The sequence below is a fragment of the Vulpes lagopus genome, chromosome 7, assembly GCF_018345385.1.
Source record: "Vulpes lagopus strain Blue_001 chromosome 7, ASM1834538v1, whole genome shotgun sequence".
NCBI lineage: Eukaryota > Metazoa > Chordata > Mammalia > Carnivora > Canidae > Vulpes > Vulpes lagopus.
This window is the reverse complement of record NC_054830.1, coordinates 12445167-12456482: the sequence shown is the minus strand read 5'-3', so window position 1 is coordinate 12456482 and position 11316 is coordinate 12445167. Positions and strand designations below refer to the sequence as shown.

The following is an 11316-nucleotide window of genomic DNA, read 5'->3' as shown; positions in this document are numbered from 1 at the left end:
CATGACTGTCTCCTTCCCTTCCAGTGCTCATCAGGATCTTCACGGTCACCCCAGACCTGAGGCCTGTCAGCGAGAAGGTGAGATCAGCTTCTAAAACCCTGTGCCTGGAACACACCTGCCCCTGGGACCCCCTGGCCAGGGGAGCCACCAGCAACTGGTCTTTCTCCGTCACTCCCCGCACCCCCCATCCCAGCCTTCCAGTTTCTATCTCCGTTCTCGGTTTTGTCCGGTGGCTCCGAGTCCCCTGGGGAGCCAGGGCGGGGTCCGTGGGACAGAGGGAGGCCAAAGCACGGTGAGCGAGTAGCAGCGTGCTCAGGGGGCTGGGGACCTGCGGGGCCGTGTGCTCACTGCCTGCCTGTCTGTGTTGCAGCTGGAAGCCTACATTCTGGTGAGTGGTGTGTAACCCCCTCCGCTCTGCCTCGGGGGCCGGTTAGCCTGTTCTCTGCCGACCTGGTCGACTGCCGAGGTAGATCCTGCCTGTCCCAGCGCCTAACAAGGCTGGGACCGGGTCTGTCTTGGGGTCCAGATCCTCCCTGGGATGGGCTACGTGTGTGTCTGTCTGTCTCTGTTGATTTGCACACAGCTCCCTAAATGAGGAGATCGGGCTCCTTTTGTCCCTGTTATCCTCAGACCAGTCCCTTCTGCGCACCAGGGTTTCATTGCTCCCGTGTAAATGGCTAGTCTGGGGACCTGCCCTCCATGCTTGTCCCACCCTAGACGGGGAGCTCAGAACATACACACATGTGCTGGGCACACATGTGCCAGACTGCCCTCAGTTGACTATGGATGTTTGTCCCCTCAGGACCCCAGGGGCTCGAGGATGACAGAGTGGCGACACCTGGAGCCACTCTGCTGCGGTGAGTCTCTTCCCCCCTTCCCCTTCTTTCCTCTGCAGTTTGGGGGCTGCCCCTTTGGGTGACCAATGCAGTAGATCTTCCAGGAAAACAGAATTTGCTCTGAGTATACCCCTTCCCTGCAGCATTGCATCCCCACCCATGTTTCTCTGGTCCCAGCATCCAGCCAGGGCTCTTGCACATAACGTCAGGCCTGTTTGGGAACATCAGGATCTTGTTTGTTGGCACCCCCCCATCTCCCTCCCACTGTACGTCTTCTACATCATCATCCCTTTGGGGGCTCCAGGTCCCTGGTCTGGCCTGGAGCCCTCTTCCCGATTCTGAGATGCTCGGGGCTGACAAGCAGAGACAGGGTTTGCGTGACTCTCCTTCCTTGAGTTCCGAGCCTGGGGCTGTGTTGGAGCCGAGGGTGGGCCTCTCTGACTCCCTTGCTGACCCATCCCACCTCACCTGGCACTCAGCCTGCTTTCCTCTATCCACCCTCCCCTTTGGGCCCCTTCCCTCCCTCTCACTAACTCTCTATCTTCCCAGTAGTAGATATCTGCTGGGCACTGAAGTAGATGCTGACATTTCTGCCCAGTGGAGGAAACAGACATTAAAACATGTGATAGCATCTGCTACGATGAGTGCCATGATGAGTGCTACCTCAGAGAGGGCAAAGACAGGGTTCTTGCCCAGCCGGGGACAGCAGAGACAATCCTAGAAGGCTGCCTGGAGGAAAGCCTTTTCAGCAACAAAATGAAGAAGGAGCAGAGGTTAGCTAGGCAAAGCGAGGGGCCAGGGAACATGTTCCAGACAGGCCCAGCATGAGAGGCCCAGTGGATGGCGGGGAGAGTGAGGCTGGGCATAGGAGAGAGAGGCCCCAGCTGTCAGGAGTACTGACAATAAAGCAACAGTGAGACCAGGGGCCTCTTGGGCTGCAGGGCTATGTATGGACTTGATCTGTAGAACAAAGAAGAAGACAATGACTAGCCTTCCATTTTAAAAAGTCCTTGCAGTATGTGTAGACCTGGGGTTCTCAAGTAGTGCGATTTTGTGCCCATCCTTTGGGGAACCCACAAAAGGGTTCCTGGCCATGCTGGCCATGGGCTAATGAGGCCCCATAGAAAATGCATGTTGGTGACATACATCCCCTAACGTCCTCTGACTGTCAAAGGCTTTGAATATGTGAAGAAAGAGACCTTTTGCTGTCGTATTTTCCAATTCCAAAGTGACGGAGAGAAGCTGTGGGGGCTTGTGTAGTCTCTGAGTTTTCCCCAGGGTCTCACTAAGCTGCTCTCACAGTGTCACTGTTGGGGACAGGCAGAGCAAGTCCCACTCAGGAGTGAAAGATCCCCAGGTGCTGTTTGGAGTCCCTGCGCCCATTCATTCAGATTCCTCCCCTGGAGGCTTGTGGAAAATCCCCACTCTCCTCCCAGCATGAAAACAGCTCCAGTCAGGGTTCCAAGGAACTGACCCAAAGCAAAAGCTGCCTCCTCTGCCTGAAGCTGGTGGCGTTTCATGGGGTCCTTTTGCAGAGAGAGCGGTGGGTGCTCTGTCTTGAAGCCTGTTCAGAATCCTTGCTCAGTTTGGGCAGCGGTTAGCATACGGTGGGCAGGGGGATGGATTCTGCTCCCAGGGGACTTAGGTGGGACTATTTGGGGTTGCCATGACTTGGGGGGGAGGAGCTATTGGCATCGAGTGGGTGCAGGCCAGCAATGCTGCTCAGTGTCCTACGATGCACAGGGCAGCCCCCAACCACAGAGTATGATCAGGCCCAAATGGCAGCAGTGCCAAGGTTGGGAACGACTCAGGTGGGAAGCACAACGGATGAGCTTGGTGGCCTGTCTCCCTGGCTTGTCAGCTCACTGCAGGCCCCGTCGCTGCAGGGCTCCTGCAGGAACCCGAAGTGCAGCCTCACCTTCAGCCTGCAGGAGTGCTCGTTCTGCACAGCGCCGTCTGCCCTCCACCAGCCTGGGTCTGGTGTCTGGCTTCCCCGAGGTTTTGCTCTGGGCAGGGGGAGGTGCAGGTCCCAGGAGAGCCTCTGCTCCGTCCTTGCCACCTCCTTGGGACCTTCGCCGGGCCCAGCTGGCTCTCTGCACACACTCTTGCTCCAGGATGACGGGTCATCTCTGTTCACACAGGGGTGGCCAACATGACCTTCCCCCTGTCTGATCAGCCCGTGCTGGGAGAATGGTTCATTTTTGTCGAAATGCAAGGGCACGTCTACAACAAGTCCTTCGAAGTTCAGAAGTATGGTAAGTTGGAGAATCTTAGGATTTTAGGATTTCACGTCTGGGAGAGACCACAGACCCGGTGATGACTGATGATGGGGAGGGTGGCAGCAGCCCCATTCACTGGGGCTCAGTGCAGAGAGCTGAGTGAGCACTTTGTCATTTCCTTCTTAAAGGAACTCAAAAGAGGTACAAAACAAAATGTGCCATCTTCCGTATTTGGTCCATCGAGCCTGTCACACAAGGCCATAAATCCCTTTCCTTATGTACGCTTGTGTCACATTGAGGACATTCATGTTGTTTGGTAGCCATCACCACCCTCCTTCTCCGGAACTTTTTCATCTCCCCAGACTGCAACTCGGTCCCCATGAAATGCTACCTCCCTGTCCCCTCCCCCAGCCGCCGATGCCCACCAGCCTACTTCCTGTTTCTATGAACCTGACTCGTCTAGGTGCTTCATGGAAGTGGGACTGCACAGTCTTTTGTCCTTTTTGGTCTGGTGTGTTTCACTCAGCGTGATGTCATCTGGGTTCATCCATGGTGTGGCCTGGATCAGAATTCCCTTCCTTTTTAAGTCCATTTCTTTTGGTTCTTTCGTCGTCATCCTGATCCTGTGCACAGATGAGGGGACGGGAGATGTTCAGAGCCATTCAGGAAACGGTCCAGGTGACAGGAGCTGTGGACCGAACATAGATCACAGCTGCTTACTCTGCTTCTGTGCCCAAATTCTCCCTTAAACTGTTTCTTCCAGGAGGAAGGCCCTAGAAGGAAAGGCTGTGGAGGGCAGGGCTGTTGGTTGCAAGTGACAGAAGCCCAGCGCAAACTAGAGAAGCAAAAGGAAAGGGATTTATGGCCTTGTGTGACAGGCTCGATGGACCAACCACGTCCAGTTTCCTCCTTGTGGCCTCTGGGTGTCCCCAAGCTTCACAGGGTAACCAGATGGCCAGAGGCTCCCGGGCTGAGTTGTGAGGCAAAGAGATAAAGAGATCCCCTCCAGCTACAAGCACTCCTGGGCCAGCCCGCCGGTCTAGGAACCTGGCCACTTGTGCACCGCTTGGCTGGGCTGCACGCAGTGCACGCAGCCTAAAAGTGATGCGATGTGGGCCCCTTGAGAGAAAAAGCGTGTGGGTCAGCGAAATCTCCAGAATGCTGCCTGTGCTCAGCAAGGGTGGTGTGGATTCCCAGGCTGCGGCCCTGCGGTTATCCCTGCCACAGCTCCAGGACTTTCTGAGGCCCCCCACCCGCCCCGGGGGGCAGAAGCTGCCCCTCCCTCCTCTCTGCTCTCCTTCCAGTGTTGCCGAAATTTGAGCTTCTTATTGATCCGCCCCAGTACATCCGGGACCTGGACACATGTGAGAAGGGGACTGTGCAGGCCAGGTGAGAAAGAGGCGTCAGCTTGGGCGAGCTCCGCCCCTTGTGGGCGTGCCCTTCCCGGGACATGCCCCACGGGCACGCCCCTCCCTGAGACACTCCCCCATGGGCACGCCCCTCCCTGAGATACTTCCCCATGAGCACACCCCCCCAGACACGCCCCCACGGACACGCCCCTCCTCCCCAGACATGCTCCTCCACCCTAGACACACCCCGCGGGCACACCCCTCCTCCCTAGACACACCCCCATGGGCACGCCCCTCCTCCCCAGGGAAACTCCTCCCAGACACACCCCAGGGGCACACCCCTCCTCCCTAGACACACCCCCACGGGCACGCCCCTCCTCCCCGAGACACCTCCCTCAGACATGCCCCCCCCCATCCCCGCTCATGCGCGCCCCTCTTGGGGTTTATCCCCCTCTTCCCACTGTTGTGCTGCTCCCCCCGTGGGAACATCCCCCCTCCTCTCCCTCCCCTTCCAGCGTCCCCCTCTTCCTTACAAACAGCACCCACAGTGACCGGGCGGACCCACAAGGGATTTCTTGAAGGGAGTGTCTGTCTCATGACCAGGCTAATGACCAGGTGCAAAGTGAAGGCTGACCAGAGGGTGTCCAGAGTCACTGTCCCTTTTGGGACCCCTCAGAGGGAGCCCTTCACAGCTCGTGTTCCTGTCCAGCTCTGCCACCTACAAGAGTTGTGGCCGAGGCAGTTCTGCCCTTGTCTCCTCCAGCTCTGTGGGATTTTTTTGTTTCTTTAAGTAATCTCTACCCCTAACGTGGGGCTCAAACTCACCACCCTGAGATCAAAAGGCCCACGCTCTACTGACCGAGCCAGCCAGGTACCCTCGCTGTGTGTTTTAAAATCCAAGAATATCGTCAACTATTCTTGAATAAAATTAAAAAATAAAATAAAATCCAAGGATGTATTGGATATGCACATATTTTTGATCGTCTAGAAAAATCTATCAAAATGCCTGGTGTTATTTTTTTTATTCATTGTGATCTGCCATCTTGCTCCTGTGCCCTGTAAACAGGTGTCCCCTCTGCATAAAGCATGACAAACATACGTTTAAGTTTTACCAACATCAAAAAAAAAAAAAAAGTTTTACCAACATCTCTGAGAGGATAGTTTTGTCCCCATTCTCTGGGTGAGGAACCAAGACTGGGAGAAATCAGATCCCCGGTTTAAAGTTGAATTCACCAGGGCACTTAAGCCCGAGTTTCGCTGGTAGCCACGGTTGTTTGATCCTCTGTACTGTCCTCATCGACAAGTGATGGGCCTAGCGGTTGTCTCACATACCCTCCTGCTCTTGGGTTCAGGGTTCCTCTCTGACCCTTGGTCTCTTTTTCTGTCAAACACCAGTCTTGGTGCAGAGGATTGCAGGCCCCTGACATTATCTATGCTGACTCTGGGCTCTGGGAAGGACTGTAAGCACAGAACGTAGGATGGGGAAGCATCCCTGTATCAGGTGACCACAACACGGGGGCTTGACCTTCCTGAGACTGACCCCACCCCACCCCTGCTGCTCCATGGGAAATTAACTCACTTTGTCCTTTTGTTCCAGGTATACCTTTGGGAAACCTGTCTCGGGGAACTTAACAATCAATATGACTGTAAATGGCGTGGGGTACTACAGCCAGGAGGTGGGGCGCCCCATCCTCAGAACCACAAAGGTGAGGAGCAGGGACCTCATGCACCAGGAGCTTCCCTTGGACATTCCAGATACATAGAATCGTATGTTCTTTTTTTTTTTTAATTTTTATTTTTTAAAGATTTTATTTATTTATTTGAGAAACAGAGAGAGAGGCAGAGACACAGGCAGAGGGAGAAGCAGGTTCCATGCAGGGAGCCCGACATGGGCCTCGATCCCAGGTCTCAGGATCATGCCCGGGGCTGAAGGTGGCGCTAAACCGCTGAGCCACCCTGTCTGCCCAGAATCACATGATCTATGGTCTTTTGTGTCCAGCTTCTTTCACTTGGGACGATGTTTTCAGGGTTCCTTTTTACGGCTGAGTAATAGTTCATTTTGGATGGGCCACAGCCACATTTTGTTTTCCCATTTGCCTGTTGATGGATATTTGAGTTTTTTCTACTTTCTTGGCTCTTATAGGTAATGCTGCTCTGAACACTCGCATACGGGTTTGTGTGAGGCTGGACGTGTTCCTTTCTCTTGGATGTGGCCCTCCTGGGTTGTGTGGAATTACATACACTATCCCAGTAAGAATGAGCAAAGGCTATTTATTCAGAGCTTTGCTATAGCAAGGGAGTCGGCCACCATCACTCCTGCTTGGCATACTCGAAGCTTTATTGTGAGCAAGAGGAAAGGCTTCAGGTGTGCCCTGGCTGCAGGCTATGGGCATAGGGAAGCTGTGAGCGCCTTACTAGAAGGAGAGCTTCTTGTGAGATTGGTTAGGGGTGCATATTTGTCTTTCTCAGAAGTAGGGAAAAGGGACACTTGGTTGGCTCAGTAGGTAGAGCGTGAGATTCTTGATCTTGGAGTCATGAGTTTGAACCCCACCTTGAGAGTTTACTTTAAAAAAATTTTAAAGGGGTGCCTTGGGGTGCCTGGGTGGCACAGTTGGCTAGGTGTCTGACTCTTGGTTTTGGCTCAGGTTATGATCTCATGGTTATGGGATTGAGCCCTGCATTGGGCTCTGCACTCAGTGGAGAGTCTGCTTGAGATGCGCATATGCGCTCTCTCTTTCTGAAATAAATAAATAAATCTTTAATAAAATAAAATGGGGTGCCTGGCTGGCTCAGTCAGTAAAGTAAGTGACTCTTAATCTCAGGCTCGTGAGTTTGAGCCCCATGTTGGGTGCAAACATTACTTAAATAAATAAATACATCTTTAAAAAAAAGAAAAAGAAGTAGGGACAAAAATCAGGGAAGTTGTCAGTTATTGATCAATTCCTGGCCATTTGGGGCTGGTTGTTCTGGGATTTTGTCTTCCTGCCAGTTGCTAGACACAGGGGTCAGACTTCCTTCAAGGCTGGTAATGAGTTGGTCATTTTTCTGTATGGTCTGGCCATGGTCTTTTTGTATATTTGGGGGTAACTCTATGTTTAGGCATTTGAGAAACTCCCAGACTGTTTTCCAAAGCGGCTGCATGACTTCACGTTTCCTGTGTACGTAAAGTCTGAAAACCCGGTTTTTCTTTCTTCTTTCTGGATGTGGCTTATTTGTCAGGACCCCGCCTGGGTCCTGAGATAGGGGTGGAATGGGGGCATTCTGTGCCCCGGGTATGGGAATAGAATAAGTGCTCCAAAGTGGGGGATGACCAAGTTCAAATCCCTGCCCCGATGTCTGCTGGAGGGCAATCATCTTACTACAGGGGACATCTTACAGGGGATATCCAGCAAGGGATCCAGTGACTCACAGCATAGCTTGAGTGTGTCACTGAGTGTCCCACTGGCCCTCCAAGGAGCCGGAGAGTCCTGCAATTCAGATGTGGTTTTGAGAATCTTTCCTTGACGCCACTCCAGCCCTGAGTGAGCATGTTCTGTGTTTCCTACCTCCAGATCCACGGCTCCAAGGACTTTGACATCTGTGTGAAGGACATGATCCCAGCCGATGTCCCCGAGCACTTCCGGGGCACCGTCAGCATCTGGGCCACGGTAATCAGTGTGGACGGGAGCCAGCAGGTGGCGTTTGATGACTCCACCCCTGTCCAGAGGCAGCTGGTGGACGTCCGCTACTCCAAGGACACCAGGAAGCAGTTCAAGCCAGGCCTGTCCTATGTGGGGAAGGTAAGCACTGGGGATCCGAGGGGCTGTCTGAGGACACAAGCTGTGCACCGCCTGCTACCCTAGCTCTGCTTGAAGGTCACCTGGGGGTCCAAATGGGGACTCTACTGAAGATGGTGTCTTTTATTTCTTTTAAATTATTTTAAATAAAAAATATTTTTAAAAAATATTTGTTTCTTTGAGAAAGAGAGAGAGAGTGTACACGCATGTGCATGCACGTACACGAGCATGGGAGGGGCAGAGAGAGAAGCGGGCTCCTCACTGAACAGGGAACCCGATGCGGGGCTTGACCCTAGGACCCTGGGATCATTACCTGAGCTGAAGGCAGATGTTTAACCAACTGAGCCACCTGAACACCCCACCATCCCTGTCTTCTGAACCCCTTGTTCTGACTGCCTTTTCTGAGTGAGGTCTGAGCATCACAAGGAACTGCTCATAACATGGTCTGTTCTGTTCATACCCCAGCATGGCACCAGGTCAGTGGCCAGCATGTGGTGCTTCCTCCACTGTGATTTGTACATGGAGACCGATGGGATAGAATTCAGGGTGCAGAAATAAATCCACACACTTGGTAGACACTGAGCCCCGGTATGCTCCCCTAACCAATTGCTGAGGATACCCTGCTCCCAGTTAACCACCTATAGCATCCCCACCCTGGTAGCCTCCAACTGGGACACACCTGAAGCCGTCCCTGTTTCTCGCTATAAGGCTTTCCTGCTTCACCTGTGTTTGAGTCTCTGCCAAACACCAGTGATGGTGGCCATGACTCCCTTGCTACGGCAAGCTTTGAATACATAGCCTTTACTCATTTTTTTTCAGGTGGTCTTTATTTAACTCCAAACCATGTGGCCTGGGAAGTCTGGTTCACTGTGTGACACCAGGCTAACAGCCAGCACGTGATGACTTGTACCTTGTGACTTCTTGACCAAGTCCAAGGTCATGAAGTTCCTCTTACTCCACCCCCCGTCTTCTAAGTGTTTCAGAGTTCTAGCTCTTAACTTTAGGTCTATGATTCATTTTTAACTTTTGTAGATGGTGTGAGGTAGGGGTTCAACTTCATTGTTTTGCATGTGGGTATCCTGCCGTCCTAGCCCCATTTGTTGAGGAAACTGTTCTTTACCCATTGAATGGTCTTGACACTCTTGTTGAAAGCCAATTTGCCATGGATGTGTGGATTTATATCTGGACTCTCGGTTCTATCCCATCGATCACCACGTCTCTCCTATGCCAGTACTACATTGTCTTGATTTCTGTAGCTTCATAGTGAATTTTGAAATTGGGACATGTAAGTTCTCTTTTGTTTCACTTTTTCATGATTGTTTTGGTTATTTGGGGTCTCTTGCAATTCCCTGTGATTATTAGCTTGTCAATTTCTGTGAAGTAGTTGGCTGGGATTTTTTTTTAAATTTTTATTTATTTATGATAGTCACACACACACAGAGAGAGAGAGAGAGGCAGAGACACAGGCAGAGGGAGAAGCAGGCTCCATGCACCGGGAGCCCGACGTGGGATTCGATCCCGGGTCTCCAGGATCGCGCCCTGGGCCAAAGGCAGGCGCCAAACTGCTGCGCCACCCAGGGATCCCTGGCTGGGATTTTGATGGGGGATTGGGTTGAGTCTGTAGATCAGTTTGAGGACTGGTGCTGCCCTGACTGTTTTGAATCTTTGGTGACCCCTTCCAGGTGGAGCTGTCCTACCCAGATGGCAGCCCAGCCGAGGGGGTGACGGTCCAGATCAGGGCAGAGCTGACACCAAAGGACAACATCTACACCACTGAATCTGTGTCCCAGGGAGGGCTGGTGGTGTTTGAAATCCCCTTCATCCCTATGTCAGCACAACATGTGTGGCTGGAGGTGGGTGAGTCTCACAGCCTTGGTGCCTTCCTCAGTCCGTGCTTGGGCACCAGCTCAGTGGACCTGTGGCCTACTGCTCCCCTGAGGGAGTTTATAGTCTTTGATGTGGAGTTTGGGGGATGGAAACCAGCCCATCCCAGGGCAAGATGGGAGGTCAAGGAGAGGTGAGGGCTCCTGGCTCTGTCATGCTAAAGGAGGCTGTCCCAAAGAGACCTCATGATGTGGGCTCCTGACCTCGGGGAGGGTCATCCAGGCTGCTTCAGGGAGGGTGAAATAGCAGGCAGAGGCCTTCCATCATAGTGTAATTGGGCCCAGCCAGGCTGAGTGCTTTAGGAAGATACAGAGGAAGAAATGGGCAGGGTGTCCCTGACCTCACAGGGGTGTTGGGGGGTTATCCAGAAGGCAGCATCAGGGGGACAGAGTGGTCTGATTTTTAATATTCAGCGGTTGTTCCAGTAACTATAATGGGAGGGTACCTGGGGGGGGGCACAATTGGGCAGACAGGAGGTGATGACAGAGAGGCCACTGAGCCTGGAGCTGTGAAGGTAGAATGGGCAGGACATGGGGTCCCATTGTCAGGGGAGGGAGGAGCAGGAGTGGTAGAAAAGAGTGTCCAGCCACCCCCCTACCCCCTGGCTCTGTGATGGCCTCATGGATGCTGGATGGCAGGGAAGGGGTGGGGGTGGCCGAGAGTAAATGTGTAGGTGGAAGCTGAGGACACTTGTGGTGACTGTGTCCTCAGTCAGGCAACATGTCTTTAAAGGGTTTTAACCATCAAAGTTGTAAGCTTGGGGGTGTCCAGCCTACAGCCCTCAAATGGACTATAAATCCATTGCTAAATTACAGCTTTTTTTTTTAATGATCAAAAGGCATTCCTTTATTTCCATTAGTCCCCTAGCAATTAAGTAGCAGCAAAGCCCTGAAATGACTACAAATACCAGAATTAGCTGAATAATTTTCTGTCTCATAGATAGATGTCTAAAAATTAGCTTTTCCTTAAAAATGTCACATTAATAGAAAGATATTCTGTTTCTGTTACTGAATATGCTTAGGAAAAGATCTTTAATTATTCTTTTATTTTTTTTTTTATTTTAAAGTTTTTTATTTATTTATTCATGAGAGATACAGAGAGGCAGACAGGCAGAGACATAGGCGGAGGGAGAAGCAGGCCTCATGCAGGAAGCACAATGCAAGACTTGATCCCGAGTCCTGTGGCCTGTGCCCCGGGCCTAAGGCAGATGCTCAAGCGCTGAGCCACCCAGGTGTCCCTAATTATTTTTTTA

At 52.3% G+C, this 11316-nt stretch overlaps 1 protein-coding gene across 9 annotated transcripts in view; it reads left to right on the top strand.

Annotated features, from left to right (window-relative positions):
- Positions 1-11316, top strand: part of CPAMD8 (C3 and PZP like alpha-2-macroglobulin domain containing 8) — a 76478-nt gene that overhangs the window by 9163 nt on the left and 55999 nt on the right. For all 9 annotated transcript variants that reach the window (XR_005989066.1, XM_041763976.1, XM_041763980.1 and 6 more), the window contains 8 exons: positions 25-77; positions 371-388; positions 803-857; positions 2978-3091; positions 4360-4444; positions 6002-6110; positions 7956-8183; positions 9863-10033. Coding sequence is in view for 8 of the 9 variants with exons in the window: in XM_041763976.1 (XP_041619910.1) it covers positions 25-77; positions 371-388; positions 803-857; positions 2978-3091; positions 4360-4444; positions 6002-6110; positions 7956-8183; positions 9863-10033 (833 nt within the window). In the remaining variant the exon portion in view is untranslated. The remainder of the gene's footprint in view (positions 1-24; positions 78-370; positions 389-802; positions 858-2977; positions 3092-4359; positions 4445-6001; positions 6111-7955; positions 8184-9862; positions 10034-11316) is intronic.